This window comes from Protomyctophum parallelum (assembly GCF_964188405.1).
Source record: "Protomyctophum parallelum genome assembly, chromosome: 8".
Lineage (NCBI taxonomy): Eukaryota > Metazoa > Chordata > Actinopteri > Myctophiformes > Myctophidae > Protomyctophum > Protomyctophum parallelum.
The window spans coordinates 7934636-7952374 of NC_139703.1; the positions used below are offsets into that span (position 1 = coordinate 7934636).

The window sequence follows — 17739 nt, forward strand, 5'->3', positions numbered from 1 at the left end:
GAGTCTGGACTGTAGGTCATTCCAAGACCAGGGTCCGAAATAAGCAATGCTTTTTTTCCCAGCCTCAGATTTAGTTGGGGACACGACATAGCGTAACCAACCATTTGATCTGAGGTTGAGAGAGTTTTGGACAAGTTCAAATTTAGAACCAATGTAACGTGGGAGGTTACCAAGAATGGCTTTATAAATGAGAGTATACCAATGTAGCAACCTGCGAGACGTTAAGGAATACCAAACCCACGAGGGCGTACAGAGTACAGTGATGAGTCCTATAGGGGGAATTGGTTATAAACCTCAATTCAGCATGAAACAGGGGGTCAAGTTTGCTCAGAGTTGAGGAACTAGCAAAGCGGTAGACAGAATCTCCATTATCAAGCCTCGACATGAAGAGGCCTGTAACCAGCTTTTTGCGAGAAGCATTAGAAAAGCAGGACTTCATTCTGTAGAAGAAGCTCAGCGTGAACTTAAGCTTTTATGCCAAGGTGTCAATGTGGTGTTTGAAGTTTAACTTGTTGTCCAACCAAATCCCAATATATTTATACAACTCAACCCATTCGATGGATACTCCATCCAGAGTGGTGATATTTGAGGGTACATTGACTAGGCTATTTGGAGAAAATAGCATGGCCTTGGTTTTGTGGCCATTTAATAGCAATTTGCTGTTTAGCAGTTCATGCTGCAAGGAGACAAAGTCAGAGGCCAAGTTTGACACTGCCACATCAAGTGAGGGGGCACAGGAATACAGAATTGTGTCATCTGCATACATATGATACCTACTATGCTTGGATTAACGACAAATATGGTTCACATACAGCAGAAAAAGCAAAGGTCCTAGAATGGAACCTTGAGGGACTCCTTTCTCTAGGGTGATAGAGTCAGACAGTGTGTCACCAAATTTAACATACTGTGTGCGGCCAAATAAGTAGCTTTTAAACCAGCCTAGTACATTGTGGCGAAAACCAGTATTCGAGAGGACATTTAGCAAGACATGATGTCTACGGTGTCAAATGCCTTGCTAAGATCAATGAATAAGGCTGCACAGAACGATTTTGAGCCCAGGGCATCCCTGATGTCATCCATGACATTAAAGCATGCTGTCACAGTACTATGTTTTGCCCTGAAGCCAGACTGCATTGGGTTCAGAATCGTATGTGCATCAAGAAAGAGTTTAACCTGAGTCGATATTTGGCCCTCCAAAATCTTAGCCAAGGCTGAGAGTTGGAGATAGGCCTGTAGTTATTGACGTCACAGGGGTCGCCAGCCTTGAGAAGTGGTGAAACATGAGCCCGTTTACACACTTCTGGTAAACTCTGAGTAGTTAAAGAGAGATTAAAAATGTCAGTGATCGGTTGTGCAATCACCAAGGCCGAAATTCTTAGAAAATAAGGGTCGAGACCATCTGGACCAGAGGACTTTTTTGGGTCAAGTGTGGACAGGGCACGCAACACATCTAGAACTAGAATAGGAGAGAAGTCAAAATCAAAAGGTGAGCCAGTATTCACGTGGACGCCTTGATGAGGGACTCCAGCATTTTGCTCGTCAAAAAGATGACCAGCCCTTTTAAAGTGAGCGTTAAATGCATTTGACATAGATTTTTTGTCCGAAATAAATGAGTCTCCGACCCAAACTTTTGGCGGCGGGCCAGCAGCACCTTTCTGCTGAAGTGTTTTGACTACTCTCCAGAAGCTGGAGTGATTACTCGCAGTATCTATGGTGAGAGATAGATAGTGTTCGGATTTGGATTTTCTAATAAGGGCCTTACATTTGTTTCTCAGCACGCAAAATAAAAGCCAGTCATTTGCAGACTTAGATTTTCTGGCAAGTGACCATTGCTTATTTCGAGTGTGCAACAAGTCAGCTAATTCTCTAGAAAACCAGGGATTTGCTCTATTCTTGATTCTTATTTTTTTGAAAGGTGCATGCTTGTTTATCAGCCAGAGAAGATGGTCGTGAAAAAAACAAAAAGCCTCATCCACAGTTGGAATTGGAGATCCGAAACCAATCGAATGATGCCAAATCATGGAGGAAGGCTTGTTCCGAGAAGTGTTTAAGGCACCGCCGGAGGATAGTTAGGCCATTTCCTTTAGGTAGCTTAGTGCTCCTAACACAAGAAATTGCACAGTGGTCACTTAGATCGTTTGCAATTACACCGACAGCAATGTATTTATGTACAGCATTTGTTAAAATAATGTCAATTAAACAACAAGTCATGTGCATCTCAGACACCTCATGTACACAGCCTATGACATATAAATCTAAAATGTGGGCATGGTTTCAGCCGCATCAGAGCTCCCTTGACTGCGATTATTATACAATACAAACTTAATATTTAAATAGAGCCTTTGGGCCTGGGCCGTGGCTCAGCGGTCCAGGCACCTTGGCTGGTAATCCAGTCTGGCAGTGTGCCGCGGGTTCGACTCCCGATCTCGACGGCCCTTACTGCATGTCGTCGTCGTCGCCCCCATCTCTCTCCCCATTTCCTGTCAGCCTACTGTCTGTCCCTCCATAGAAATATAAAATAAAGACGAAAGCCAAAAAATACCAATAAACCCAATTATGACTCCTTTCCATTGCATAGTTTTGCCATGGCACACCACATCTCACCTCCTCTTGCACTGTCATTTATGAGGGGCGCTGGCTAGCCACTTCAATGCCTGGCTTTTGAAATTGCATCATATGGAAGCAGTCTATTTTCTACTTTATTTCTCTTTTCTTTCCCGCCAAGTCCATGGACTTTAATGTTTGTTTAGGGCAGGAAATGATGACGTAAGATGTAATATTGCTGATATAAATACTTCTAAAACATTTACAGACCTGCCAACCTTGGGATATTGAGTACCACCATTCACGGCCGGGCGCATTTTTTTGTGGTGGGGGTCCCGCATGCCTTTTTTTAGGGTGTTTTAGGGTGAAAATGTCACACTAATGGAGAAGTATTCTACTGTTTTACCGTTTATACATCTCAAGCATGCTGGAGCCATATGAGCCCCCTAGAACCCTTCATCTGGGGGGGGGGGGGGGGGGGGGGGCTGGTCTACTAATTATTCACCCCATATAGTTGGAACAAAACATGGTGAGGCAGCATTCACTAATATGCACCACAAACCTGGAACAATATTCCAGGTTACATTAGGAAATTCCCAACTATAGCCGATTTTAAGTCCAAATTTAAAAACAATTATTTAACATTCCTTACTAACAATTTTAATTATGTTATACTTTAGCTATTGAAAAATAGCAGATCTACAAGCTTGCAGGTCTGCTATTTTTTCTTTTATCGTGAAAACGTGGCGCAAATCTTTCAGAGCAAATGTTTTTAACATATATTGAACCGAGCCATCTTGTCTGAACGAGTGGGTCCATTTGGTTCCATTTGGTCAACTAAGTCTTGCCTGGGCTTTAAATGAGCTGTACTTTGTACTTTGTGTATGTTGAAGGTGCTATATAAATACAATTTCCTTGCCTTGCCTACTTGTTCAGACAGAGATAACAATAGACAATAGATTAATCCACAGAGGGGTGCCCTCCCTGGGTGTGGCCATTACCGATGTGTACCATTAACTGATAACTAATCAGTTGCACTATTGCACACAATGCAGGAAGGTAGGCAGGTCTGTATTTATTTAATTTGTCATGGACACTAGAAGTGTGATTATTATATTACCGAGCAACTCAGCTGATGCAACTCAGAAAAAGTTTGGATGATTAGCAGGAATGGTCAGTTTTGAACAAAATGAACGCAGCGTCCATATTGGTAAATGGTAAATGGTGCATTTATATAGCGCCTTTATCCAAGGCGCTTTACAGAGATTGTGCATTACATTCACCCATTCACACACACATTCATACACCGATGGCAGCGGAAACCATGCAAGGCACCAACTAGCACATCGGGAGCAATTAGGGGTTCAGTGTCTTGCTCAAGGACACTTCGACAGTAACTCTGGGGGAGCCCGGGTTCGAACTGGAAACCTTACGGTTGCCATCCAGGCACTCTACCCCTGAGCCACCGCCGCCCTGCTGTGAGACTTCACAGTATGCCCGTTATGGCGCCACCAGACTGCCGATTTCTACTATCTGGCCTGGCGGAGACCTGTGCCATCTATGAGGATTTTCTTTTTTCTTTTTCAGTTATTTTCTATATTCAAATGGTCTTCATATAGTGCGTTTACTTTGCTTAATGTTTTGTGAAAAGCACATTGCATTGCCTAGTTGTTGAGATGTGCTATACAAATAAATGTGCCTTTCTCTTGTTGTTTGAGGGGCGCTAGCCCCTCCTATGCACAGCTTTGTGTGTAGGTGTGTGTTTGTAGCACAGAATGTGATTTTTTCTTTCCATTACGCGTCATTATTAAAGGCATTATGAGCTTGTGGCTTTTAATTCATATCAAATAGTCTGCAGAGTGACCATTTCGCCCATTTACCGTACTAGTATTATATGGTACATATACAACGGAATTAAATCGAATTTGGAGACTTCCACGATATTGGGAAATGGGGAGCCTTCTTCTCCCAGGAGAAAACCACGGGGACGGTTGTCCGGACGTTTCTCTCCAGGAAGTGGAACAGAGGGTTCCACCAGACCCTGGACAGGTAGTCGTTGGGCCCTCCTGCCTGTCGCAGCGCCGCGCCATGCGTACTGGCCATGGCGTGGTACCACCAGAACAAGCGGCTGGTGACGTAGTAGCCAGCGACGATGTCCACGAAGTAGTGCTGGTGACTCAACAGGACACAGAAGACCCCCGTGGCGCTCAGCGACCAGCACAGCCAGTGGTACCAGTGGGGCACGGACGGCGGCGAGTACTGCTTGATGAAGAGGTAGAGCAGGGTCAGCATCAACGTGTGTCCGCTGTAGAGGTAGTCGCCGCACATTGTTTCCGACTCAGTCATGGCCATGAATCCCCCGAAGACGATCTTCAGCGTCCTCCAGAGCTTCCCCGTGGCGTCGTCGTACAACTTGGGAGCGCAGACGATGTACTTCCCGGGGACGGTCAGAGTCGTGACGTACATGGTGACGCAGCGGTACATGTACAGGGTGCCGAGCAGGAAGAAAAACCTGCGGGCCACGATGGACTTGTGTTGCAGAGACAGCAGCTGGACGAGCCACAGCATGCACAGTAACAGTCCGATGACCTCGGAGGCAGCGAACGCCGAGGGGATTGCGTCAAAGTAGTCGAAGAACTTGTCGGGAAGGGGGGCTCCGACCGACCTGTCGGGGACCCTCTCGTGCACCGCGGTGAGGACTACCCCACTGAGCAGAACGTTAAGCTGGGTGTAGAGGACAGCCACGCCGAACTTCCACCACTCGTTGGGCAGCGGGTCGTCGGCGTGTCCCTCTGGGATCGACAGAGTGACATCGTCACTGTGACGGCTGGCTTGGTGGATATTATCGCGAGGCTCTCTGTCGTCGACGTCGTCTTTGCCCGTTGCCAAGGGAGACCGGACAGTGCCAACCTCCTCCCTCCAGTCGTTGCTGGTGGCGACCTGGCGATGTGGGAGGGGTGGGATGGAAGGGGGCTCGGCCGCCATCACCGTGATTTCCAGACGGGTGTCGTCATCACAGTCACGGAGGAGTTCAGAAGCCGCCATGAAGGAAGGACTGGTCAAGAAATGCTTTCACTGCTGTTCAGTCAATCAGGTGGGGATCAGTGAACCAATTATGAAGCTGTTGGTGGTCCCGCTGTATTCAGCCATCGATATGTGGGGAATAGTTTCAGGGTATAAACACTTTGTGTATTATCTATCGATTGTTCTGGCCCTGCATACAAGATCAATCAAACACCCCCCGGTTTGAACATTCAATGGCTCTGGTGAATGGACTGGTCAGGCAGTGCTCAATGGTCGACTTCTCCTGCTGGATGAGGTACAGAAGTGATTGGCCAGATATTTGACAGGTCTACTCTGGAACAGTATAATGTTGGCTAAATGCTGAAGGTAATACTCTTCCAAACAAATCTCACCGGTCACTCTCGTCGGTTTGTTCGTTTTTCTTTCCTCTCTCTCTCTCTCTCCAGCCTCGATGCCAAACAAACTCCTCAGTGTTTGGGCTGGTGCAGAATGCCTGGATAGAGCGGTTCACCAGACTTATATAGGCTATACAGATGTGTGACGTCAGGCCTTACTGACAAATGACGTATGAATCCCCATTTTCCAAGTCACTCGGGACGAAACTGAAAGCAAGCCAAACTCAGCATGAAGGTAGACTCCGTGACGTGTAGGATAGGTTTCAGCATGAAGGTGTGACAGCCAGCATTGACTCGGTCTGTAGTAGTGTTGTCGAAAATATAGATTTTTCTTTAAATATCGATTCTGAAAAAATAAAAACGGTTCAATATGACTTTGCCATAGTATCGGTGTATCGATACTGTACCTCTCCCGAGACATGTGCCGGGCTAGCACGCACACACCCACAACCAACACAGGACTACACACACCCCTCACACACACACACACAGCGCAGCCCCTCCCCTCCAAAGTCCACTCCAGAGTCCAGACTCTCTCACACTAAATGATACGGGCGATCTATCATGGACCCAGTCGTATCAAAGTTTGACAAAACCAGTCTGTCCGTTTTATTTTGAAGACCCCAAAATTCACTCAAATGATCCAAGCAAAATGGTCTAAAGCTAAACGTCATCCGAAGTTTTAAAAGTGGTGAATATAAACCTCATCAACACATCCGTTTACCACTGACAGCTGTTCAAATATGAGGAGATGTTCTTCCTCTTTTGCACTAGGTATGTTGGTGTGTGGTTTGATAATGTTGTATGGGTCACTGTGTGCCTTTGTTGTCTTGTATTGTATCTGTATGCTGCAGGGCGGGTCCAAGACAAAATTCTCCCTTGGGAGACAAAATAAAGAAACCTTGAACCTTTCTCAAATTCGGGTGCAAAGGCTGGTCTTAACCCATTTTTGGCAGGAACCCATTTTTGGCGTTTTAAGCATTAGGTTATACTTTGTTGAAAAATAGCAGATCTACAAGGTCATAGCGCGAGCTTGTAGATCTGCTATTTTTTGAACAATCGTGAACAAACATATATTCTTTCAGAGCGAACATTTTTAACTCAAATCTTTGCCTCTGGGGGGTACCTGGGACAACATATTTTGGTTTGAGAACGAATGATATATAGGTGTATCAGAGAGAATGACTGACAGCTTTCCTGAACACTTTGAGAGCTGCGCCCTCTGGTGGTCTAATGGTACCTCGGCGCCATGCTTGACATTAACATCAAGCCCTGCTTCCGTTTGTGTCACACACTTCACAAAGACGAAACCGAGAGCATATTGTAGTCTAGCAGCTGGCGATGTTAAACGGTAATATGTTGGCCACAATGGGATAAAATAAAATCACTATTATGTACGCCAGGCGGATTTTGGAGTATTTTTCAGAGAAAACAGGCAGGAAATAAATCATAATGAGTGGATTCCAATGGGGTGTATGAGCGCATTTCACCTTGTGCCTGGAGGGACATAGCAACCCACCTAGCAACCTGGGCGCAGTAGAGGAATGCTTTTGGCTTCTGCCGGTGGATTCTGATATAAAGCGATCACGTGCGGCGGGTTCAGCCATCAAAGGGTAGTTATGATAACCCTTTGTGCCACGGGTCATGGCGACAAGGGTGTTAAAAGCACGCTGCAGCAGCAGTAAGAATAGAATTACCAGTAAAGCATCAAAGGTAAGCTGGACATCGCTGGTCTGCCGGAAGTCCAAGTAGTTCATCAACAGATCTCTGGTGTCCAACTGCATAAAGACCGCGAGCAGCTGTACAGACAGACAGACAGACAGGAGGGGGAAAATATTAGCACAAACATAAGCATTCCTGTTTTGGCCTGGGTTTCTGTGACAGTTGTGTGTGCAGGTGTAGTAATTCTATTAATTAGGACGAATCGCATAGTTTATACGATTATCAACACTCGCCATAGCGTCATAAAACTGCCTAAGATGTGTGCACATTTCCGTTTCCGTGCTGCGACTGATTCTGAGTGACTGGCATGGTCAATGTGGTCCTTTTATTCAGACTGCCTCGGCAGTTATGGTCAATTGATTATTCCTGGTACTGGTAGTTGTGGTAATTTGGTTCCGTTGGCCTTGTCCATGCTCGCATTAAGTGGAATATTGGACTATAAATGCATCCATTGCTGTCAATAGTGAATGTGCAACATTAATTACATGTTATGACTCTTTTTTCCCCCCTTCCATTTTTCCAATATAAAAACAATATAAAAACAATACAAAAAGGGAAATACGTAGAATATAAAAAGGAAAGTTCTAGGAGGAGGCAAGAAGCCCAAGGGGCTTATACCTCAACCCGTTTACAACAAAACATTTAAAGTCATGATTTAAAAACCAGAACTCTCACCTCTTGGTAGTCACCCAGTGGTGTCAGGTACTGGAGGATCAGCCTCTGCTCCATCGCAGAGCTCAGCGGTGACAGGCAGTAGTCGGCGCCAATAATCATGGAGATGGAGCTCACCTCCGACCAGGAGGTGCCACTGGCTGGCTCGCCGCCTGTGGCGACTCGTCTCTCCAGCCCGGTGTCTTCCATAGCCGACGTGGAGGAGGAGGGAGCAAAGTCCAGCTTCTGTTTGGCCTTCCGGCCATTCTCCCGCAACGGTTTCCTCCTGCCTCCGACAGCTCCACCTCCACTCGGCCTCCCCTCCGTTTCCCAGGGACCCCCGGCTTGGTAACAAAGGGGAGGGAGGGGTCGGACCAGACCGGAACTTCCGCCGATGCCGGCGTTCTTCTGAGCCGAGCCGAGGAAAAAGCGTTTGGACGACGGCTCCGACCTGCCGGTCTCGCCGTCTCTTTCCCTCCCATCCTCCATGTCCTCTGCCTCATCGTCCTCTTTCTCTGTGGCCGTGGCAGAGTTCTGTAACGTGTGGGACGTCCTGCCGTCACCTGTGGATGTGCAGGGAGCTTGATCCTGGGTCCCCGTGGGACTGTAGTGGATTTTGGCTTCTAGGGACTGCAGCTCGCGCAGACGGCGGATCATTATAGGTACCTGAGGTATGACAGGGTGAAATGACTTCAGTGTTCTCACAATACCATGTGTGTGTGTGTGTGTGTGTGTGTGTGTGATGTGTGTGATGTGTGTATGGTCATATAACTGACCAGCTGAGAGTTCTCATTCCTGTAGTTGGCGGCTATCTCCTGGCTGCTCATGGCTCTGGCTAACAGCCCGGTTGCGTACACACACAATGGTCGCTTTGCTTCCTGAGCCCAGCTGAACAGCTTCTCCACCAGACCCTCCTGCGGACGCACACAAAGTCAGAGATCGCCTCGATATTTATTAACAGAGCCGGTGCATGCACACACACAGAAGAGAAACTCTGGCTACAGTATAATAATAATTGGGGGTGGGCCTCGGAGCCTCGAATATTTATTTCTACATATATATATATATCTATTAGTGCTGTCAGGCGATTAAAATTTTTAATCGCGATTAATCGCATGATTTGTGTAGTTAATCGCGCGATTAATCGCAATTAATCGCAAGACCTTTTTTGCTCTAAATTCAATGATGAACTGAAAGAAAACGCTGTATTGTAGAGATGCTCCGATCAGGTTTGACAACATTGAATGTTACTTTTTTTATTTACCTTTTTTCCACGTATGAAAAGACAAGTGCAATGTGCATTATTTTATGGCTTGCCCATTTTCTCTCTTTTGAATAATTCTGTGCAATTAGCACATTCAACACAAACAACTGTTTCCATAAAACAAACTAACATAGGCTACTTCTCTATAAGCAGAATCATGAATAGGCCTATTTAATTTATACAAAAGGAGAAGAGAGAGAGCAATGTGTTTGTGGCTCAAACTTTGTCTAATATTGTTTTAGAGCAGTGGTTCTCAAACATTTTCATGCCAAGAGCAAAGGACCCCCAACATTTTTTCAATCTACAAAGATAATCCCAAAATCGCTTATAAATTAAATTAAATTACTTACTAATCGCTTATTTGGCAACACTGGCCAGAAACGACCAGTGTTGCTTCTTTTTGTCTTATTTTGTATAGACCTAGGTGGCTTGTTTCTGCCATAGAGTTATACTGGCAACACCTCTGGGCTGGCTTCTAGTTAGCTGGTGCGGTAGCAGCAAGACCACTCGTCTCTCTGTGTGTACTGTCTGTCAGTCCCTGCTCCGTGACTGGGAGTTGGGACTGTGGACAGTCTGGAATAGAACTTTCTGTTACAATTAAATCCATAAAAAAGTACCACACAATTGAAAAGTATCGAGACTGTGATCGCAAGTTAGAAACGTGTGTGGCTATAACGAGGCACAGCTGTTTACAATGCGATGCTACATTAACAGCGGGGGTTTTGCTTTGGGTCTGGATGGATGAATTCAATTGCACAGGTTTCTCAAGCTTTTTTGGACTGGAACGTACACGAGCAAAACCTTTGTGAAATGTAAATGGAAGGCTGTTACTCCACTTTAAACATCCTAACAAGGGGTCTGGGAAGGGAGTGCATTGCAGGAACCAGTATTCCTCAACATCCCGCCTGCCAATCGCTGTGCTTTTTTTTGTTGCGTTAATGCGATAAAAAAATTAGTGCCGTTAATAAGGTGTTGCGTTAATGCATTAATAACGCGTTAACTTTGACAGCATTAATATCTATATATATAGAAACATGGGTTTTTCAGAAAACTTTCAGAATTTAGAAGGCATTTGTAGAATCGTCCTCAGGTCTAAATGGGTTAAGTGGATGTAGTTAACTCGTAGGTAGGACAGAGAACCAGAAAATCTAGTGGGTCTCCTGAGGTAAGCCTGTCACAATTATTACCTAATCAGCTAATTGCAATCATTTGAGACAATCGCAATTATTTTTGCATAATCGTCAATCGTTTCCATGTTGAATAGCAGAAATTGCCGATCTACAAGCTTACAACACATGTTGTAAGCTAGCTCGTAGATCAATTATTTCCGCTATTTTGACATTTCTTTTGAAAGATCTGCCCTGTGCAATTTGTGATTACGAAATACAAATTGTAGCGTTCCAATGTTCAACCCCACGATTAAACCGTAAATTGCAATTATTTGTGTGACAATTAATCGTCAAGTTAAATGTGTAATCGTGACAGCCCTACCCTGAGGACCAGGAGGTTTAGGGAACCAGGGTTTCAAATGCTTACTCTAGATTATTATCAGTTACAGTAAAGGTCCTTTCAAAACGTATGTGTGTGTAAATGGAGTCCTACCTTCTCCTGGAACACCACTCCACTCTCCAGGCCAGGCATGATGTTCTGCAGCAGACGACAGGCCGCCGTGTTGAGCTCTAGCTCTCTGCTGGTCATGATGTAGCTGTTCAGCAGCTGGAGGAGCACACAGGACAGGACACCAGTCAGTCAATGACACAGCTGTATGGTGGAACCATGTGCTGTTGGTGGTGCATTGTAAGGGCTTTCCCCTTCCCACCCTAAATTGCAAAAAGAAAAGGCTTCTCTGGCTTTTGTCACCGTATTGGCTAGGAGACTCATCATATCATACTATAATTAAGCCAATGTCTGTCTGAATGAATTAATGAATGTGTGTCTGTGTGTCACTGTAACTGCCATAGCTCCTCACTGCCTGCACCGATCGCTCCCATCCTTTTCACACAGGCATTGACCATAATAATATGGAGGTCTTAACGAAGCCCCTTTTCCAATTTAACAAATTATTTATTATTTATTTATTTATTAGTTAATTAAAAATGTGAAAACGCACCCAGGGCGCAGTACCCCCCCATGGCCATGGGGTTGGGGGGAGCAATATCTCACAACGGGTAAGGGCTAGTCTTCATAATAAATTGGAAATCACCCGTCTCTCCCCCTCATATTCATTGGATGAGAGACCTCCAGTATTTTCTTAGAACAAACGTGTGGGACAATATGGAGTTATATCAATAAAACGATTTTCCTTTCATTCCTGACTGAAGAATTGCTGAATGAGGTCTTGTCTTGTTACTGGTCGTTGGACCAGTGGTGGGAGCACTGGGAGTGTTGTGGTGAGAGTGTTGTGGTGAGTGTTGTGGTGGGAGTGTTGTGGTGAGTGTTGTGGTGGGAGTGTTGTGGTGAGAGTGTTGTGGTGAGAGTGTTGTGGTGGGAGTGTTGTGGTGGGAGTGTTGTGGTGGGAGTGTTGTGGTGGGAGTGTTGTGGTGGGAGTGTTGTGGTGGGAGTGTTGTGGTGGGAGTGTTGTGGTGAGAGTGTTGTGGTGAGAGTGTTGTGGTGGGAGTGTTGTGGTGGGAGTGTTGTGGTGGGAGTGTTGTGGTGAGAGTGTTGTGGTGAGAGTGTTGTGGTGAGAGTGTTGTGGTGAGAGTGTTGTGGTGAGAGTGTTGTGGTGAGAGTGTTGTGGTGAGAGTGTTGTGGTGGGAGTGCTGTGGTGAGAGTGACATGTTGTGGTGGGAGTGCTGCTGGCGTTTGGTTCTGTAAACACAACAAAAACTCACAGCGTTGGTGAAGTCATCGTTCTTAAAGATCATCTTCAGGATTTGTCCCAGCATGCAATCTGGGTCCGCTCTCCCTAAAATGAAAAATCACACATGTAATGGGGCGCACTTATCATCATACATCACATTCGGTACTCAGCCAATCGAATCATCACATTGCGTGCTACAAACACATTCCGTGCTCATCACACACACACAGAAAGTCACCAGCATACACTGACATTTACTAGCCTGGAAACCAGACAAATATGTGGCTGCCAGAGTGGAATGGAATCTAGGCTAGACATTTATAGCCTTAAATGTATAGTCTCGGTAACACTTTAACTACCGTATTGCAGCTATAAATTTAAATAAGAATTGGTTCTTGTGAATTCACTCAAGAAACACAAGTGTGGAAGTGGAGTGAAGGTTCCAAAATGACTGGAAGAACCCAGAGTTTCATTTTTTTTTAACGGTACACAGGAACCAAATTGCATTTGATTCCATATACACTATGTACTCAACTGGTTCTTCTCTCATCGGTCTTGGCAAACCGATACCTTAACTCCTGGGGTACCATCCAACCTGGGTATCAAGACACAGACTTCTCATTTTAATTTAACAAAACAATTCCCTAGTGTCTGATCTCCAACAAATGTAATTGGTTATCTATGCACGATTTCCTCCCTAAAGCACACATTTGATATATTCTCCCACGTCGTGCCTTAACCCATTCTGAACGGGAACCCCGCGATCTACAAGCTCGTGCCGCGCTACGAGCTTGTAGATCTGCTTCTTTTTTTTTATCGTTAAAATGTGGTGCGAATTGAATATATATTTCAGAGCAAAATTATTTGCTTCTGGGGGGTCCCTCCCTGGAACTACATATTTTGAGATGGGGGTCCGTGGCCCAATAGAGATAATTATGGGGGTCCTTGACATGAAAAAGGTTGAGCACCACTGACATAGAAACATAGGTTTTTCAGATTTTTTTAAAAGATTTAGAAGCCATTTTTTAAATCGAGCTCAGTTCAAAATGGGTTAAATTAAACACACAGTCAAAGAAGGGTTTGTAGTGGATTATATTTACCAGGATGTCGGTCATCGAATGGGTCAGGGTCTGCTCTGTGGTAATGCTCGGTCTCTCTCTCAATCAGCTCAGATGTCCTAACACATGAACAAATGAAGTCCACAAGCAAAATATTCCTGTCACATGTCGGACAACTCAAGTGTTGAAGTCAGTTCAGGGCTTTCAGATAACATCCGGATACTTTTGTTTTGTCTTTTATGCAGACAATTTACAATTTATCCTTATCTGCCCAACCCCCAATAATTAAATAGAGAGCAGGGCTCGAAATAGCGACCATTTTGGTCGCAAATGCGCCTGAATTTTAATCTTTGAGACCTAAAAATATATTTGGGAGCACCAGTGCCATTACTGTGGTGCGCCTGGCTACAACGATCGATTGAAGAAAAACGGGCGCTCTGAGCCGCTCTCTGACATCCAACTCCACTGTAGCCTACTGCCAGTGCTGAGTGCTCCTGTCTGCTAGCTGCACTAGCACTTCATGCTAACAAACCAACGTGTGAAGTGTGTATACTAGTGTTCTACTCTTTGACACAACGGTACGGGACAACGTTGAGCGCTGCATCGCTCACATTCCAGAGCGCCTCGGCTCGCAACTTCACCATGTGTCAGAAAATACATTATTTCAAGCGTTCAGATTCAGAAAAGACCGGAGCGAATGTAAAAGGGGAGGCGGACCGGCGGTGTGTGTGTGTGCGTGCGTGCGTGTGTGTGCGTGCGTGCGTGACTGCGCGCATGCAAGAGAGAGAGGGAATGAGAGAGAGGGAGGGAGAGAGAATAGCAGACTTGTAAGTGTTTCTACATAGCATAGCAGCAGTATTGATACTTTTACTTAAAGTAAAACATTAGAGTAATTTTTCCACCACTGATTAGAAGTATAGGCATATAGCTATAAATACCATGTTTTACATCGAAATTATTTTATATTATAAATTCTAATTATATGATCTAAATGGGCTATGAAGGTGAAAAACACAAAAAACAAAGAAAAAGAAAACAGGTGATGTGACTGGCCGGAATCAGTGTAGACTAGAGGGTCCTCATCTGGAGATGTTTGATGCCTCAGTCTCTTTGAAGAGATGGATGGATGAGGGACAGAAAGTCTGGACACTACATTTTAAATTCTGGCATGCATTTTTATACTCATTTTATGTTATTTGTAAACCACACGTTATAATATTGTTTTTATTAATGTAAAAAATCGATTACATATTGGTGCTCCTTAGATTTTGGTGGGTGCTCCTAATTTTTTTCTGGTGCTTTTGAAATTGGTAGCACAAGCGCTACAAAGTAAAAAAGTTAATTTCGAGCCCTGGAGAGGAATTAGACTATTTTGATAACAAATTCCCATTCAATTACTTTGTCATTGTAGGAACAACAGAATTACAAATTCGAATTCCAGAATCAATACTTAAGAGAATAATAAAGAGAATAGAATTACCGGTATAACATTGTTCTTATGTGAGATAATGATGAATAAATGATAAAAACACACAGAATTCATAAGGTCTTGTTTTGTCACACTTTTCTTTACGAACACTTGTGTCATGCACAGGGGGGGGGGGGGGGGTGTCTCTGCACAACCAGGTTTGGGGATTACTGCTCTATAGAGCGTCACAGTCCCGCCCCCTCGAGAGACGCGGAAAATAATTCCCTGTTCATTTTCCTCATAGACTTTTCAAAAAGTATTTATTTAAAGATGTTTACGCTGCGGACAAAGCCAACTCGAGTTGTGACACATCATGACAATAAACACAATGTTTTGGGCCAAACAAATAATTAGAAAGAAGAAGAAAACGGCAGGTTACAACACTTTTGTTGTTTTTCTTTGTAATTATTTGTTTGGTCCAAAATATTGTGTTTGTTGTCATGATTTGTCACAACTCGAGTTGGCTTTGTACGACGCTTATAAGGTCTTTAAATAAATACTTTTTGAAATATGCATTGGGAATTATTTCCTGGGCCATCATCATGAAAGGGGGCGGGACCTCGACGCTCTATAGAATCTTACTTTTGAAATCAAATTTAGACCCACTTGGTAAGGATGGAGACCAGCTCCTCCGTTGTGGCCTGCTGCTTCTGTACCCATTGTTCCAGCAGGATGGTTAGCTCTGCCTTGGCGTCAACGGGAACGGAAGGTTTTTCGCTGCCCGCTGATGGCACAGCCGCTGCGGGGGAAGCCATCGCTCCCTGGGAGACGGCAGAAGGGAGAGGGTTGACATACAGAGTAAAGAGCACAGGAGCAAAGTAGATGAGCGAATTGGACATAATGAGGAAAGGGGAGATGATAAACAAGGGAATATAGCATTCTGTATTGCGACAGTAGGTCGTTTTTTGCTTCATTTACTATGAATGAAAACCTGCATCTCCCATCCGTTAGTCACCCCACGCCTCCATATATTGTCACGCCTCGTGATATCACACCTTGTGGCACATCACGCCACCATATATGGCCATCTCCATATATGAAGATCACAACACTGTCCTCTCTAACCCTGCATACGCATACATGAAGACTGGATCATCACCTAGATCTGCATATATGGAGCCGGCCAGCAACTCTACATCTGACCTCAAACCCGTAGAGATCTCCATATATGGAGCTGACCTGTTCTGAAATTCCATCCCACCCGTCCTTCCTGTTCTGACAGTCCATATGTTGATCTGACCTCATTAAACCCTGTACACTCAAGTCAAGACACGCTCCATATATGGCCAGTACAGAATTCATTACATATGTTGATCCGTCAGGACCCAGGACCCCCTGGAACTGCCTCAAGGACCCTGGGGGACCCCACTTTGGGAACCACTGTCCTACAGTGTCTGCTGCAGCATTATCAGACAGTGGACAATGATGAGTACTAAGGTGTAACGATTAGGGATGTCAGGGGTTGACCGTTAAGAAACATCCGGATATTTTTGATCAGCTTTAACGGTTAATTTGCATAATAATAAATACGTGTTCTGATCTTAAATCCCTTTATTTTAGATCGTTTTTAGTAATAGTACAACATAAACATTACAGAGACTGTAGTTGTCACTGTACAATACTTTAAAACAGTTGTCATGTTGCACACATGCCTAAAATTGCTATTTGCGCCGCCCAGCTTGTCACACTCCAGGCTGCATGAACAGCGCTCTGGCCCCCTCAATGTCCCAAAGTTCTCTGTTGTACTTCAATGGCTAGTTGGCTACAACGGTAGTCGAAATGTAAGCGAGTGACAGCGAGACGAGATGAACACATGTCGACCGTATCAATGCAGAGACCTACATTATTAAATCCATTATTGGCCATTTGGCCTGAAGGGAGAACGTTTACAGCCGCTGCCGGTTCCTCCTCCTCCTCCTATCGGTCTCCCGAGTCCCCACACTGGCACGGCTTTTACGGCCAAGTTCATGGCAAGTTAGCCATGTGCTATCGATGTTTGAGGGTTTTCTCGTCAGCGAAAAGTCAACAAACAGAACACGGTGACATGCATGCTGATCTTCCTTAATAATAAAACAAGGCTTAGCCCATGCGTCCAGTGGCTTTATAGGTATAGGTTGATCAGATCTGGACTGGATTTATTTATGTTTTGTTGGACTAGAACCAGCGGACCTCTGAACTGTAGACGCGCAGATGCATGCATCATGCAGATGCGATGCGTTGTTTATTGATGATTAAGCCTACAACAATTTATTTATATTGTTAAATGTTGCTTTTTTGTTTGTCTTTTAAAAAAGGAGCATAAATAAATGTATACCATTCGTCTACCAACTTTAATTATGTAGCCTATACATGCATATTACATTTGGGGTAGCCCATTAAAAAAAAGAAAAAAATCAACCACTATCCGTTAATGACCCGGTTAATGCTATCGGCTAACCGGCTGGGAAACTATCCGTTACTGACATCCCTAGTAACGATATAGTAACTGCATCGAAAAATCGATTTTAATTTCAAGAATCGAAGTATATCGAAATGAAAACTACAACATTGACTATGTATCGAATCGTTTGCTATGCAAATAATCGATTGTATCAATACTACATTTTTGTGCGTGGTATTTAGCAATTTTTAAAATTAAAAATTAAAAGAGGGGTTTAATTACTTAGTTTAAAATAATCTAATCGGATCGGATCGGATCGCCATAATGAACCAATATCGTTCGTATCGTCAACCATGTATCGTGATACGTGTCGTATCGCTGTTAAAATGTATCGTTACACCCCTAAATGAGTACATAGAGCCGATCAACACTC

At 44.4% G+C, this 17739-nt stretch overlaps 2 protein-coding genes across 4 annotated transcripts in view; both read right to left on the reverse strand.

Moving 5' to 3' along the window:
• Positions 1–17739, reverse strand: part of LOC310863534 (DDB1- and CUL4-associated factor 1-like) — a 43152-nt gene that overhangs the window by 23732 nt on the left and 1681 nt on the right. The window contains exons 2-9 of one of the 3 annotated variants that reach the window (XM_083771950.1): positions 15533–15687; positions 13501–13577; positions 12936–12995; positions 12432–12505; positions 11203–11316; positions 9113–9250; positions 8361–9002; positions 7661–7762 (exon numbers count right to left, since the gene is read on the reverse strand). In XM_083771950.1, coding sequence (XP_083628076.1) covers positions 7661–7762; positions 8361–9002; positions 9113–9250; positions 11203–11316; positions 12432–12505; positions 12936–12995; positions 13501–13577; positions 15533–15681 — 1356 coding nt within the window. In that variant the 5' untranslated portion in view covers positions 15682–15687. Of the gene's footprint in view, positions 1–7660; positions 7763–8360; positions 9003–9112; positions 9251–11202; positions 11317–12431; positions 12506–12935; positions 12996–13500; positions 13578–15532; positions 15688–17739 lie in introns of those variants that run through there. The other 2 variants (XM_083771952.1, XM_083771951.1) reach the window with 2 other exon arrangements.
• Positions 4459–5589, reverse strand: LOC310863688 (phosphatidylcholine:ceramide cholinephosphotransferase 2-like; the record flags this gene model as incomplete). Its single annotated transcript, XM_083772185.1, has 1 exon — positions 4459–5589. One exon carries the CDS (start codon positions 5587–5589, stop codon positions 4459–4461), a length of 1131 nt encoding a protein of 376 aa, XP_083628311.1.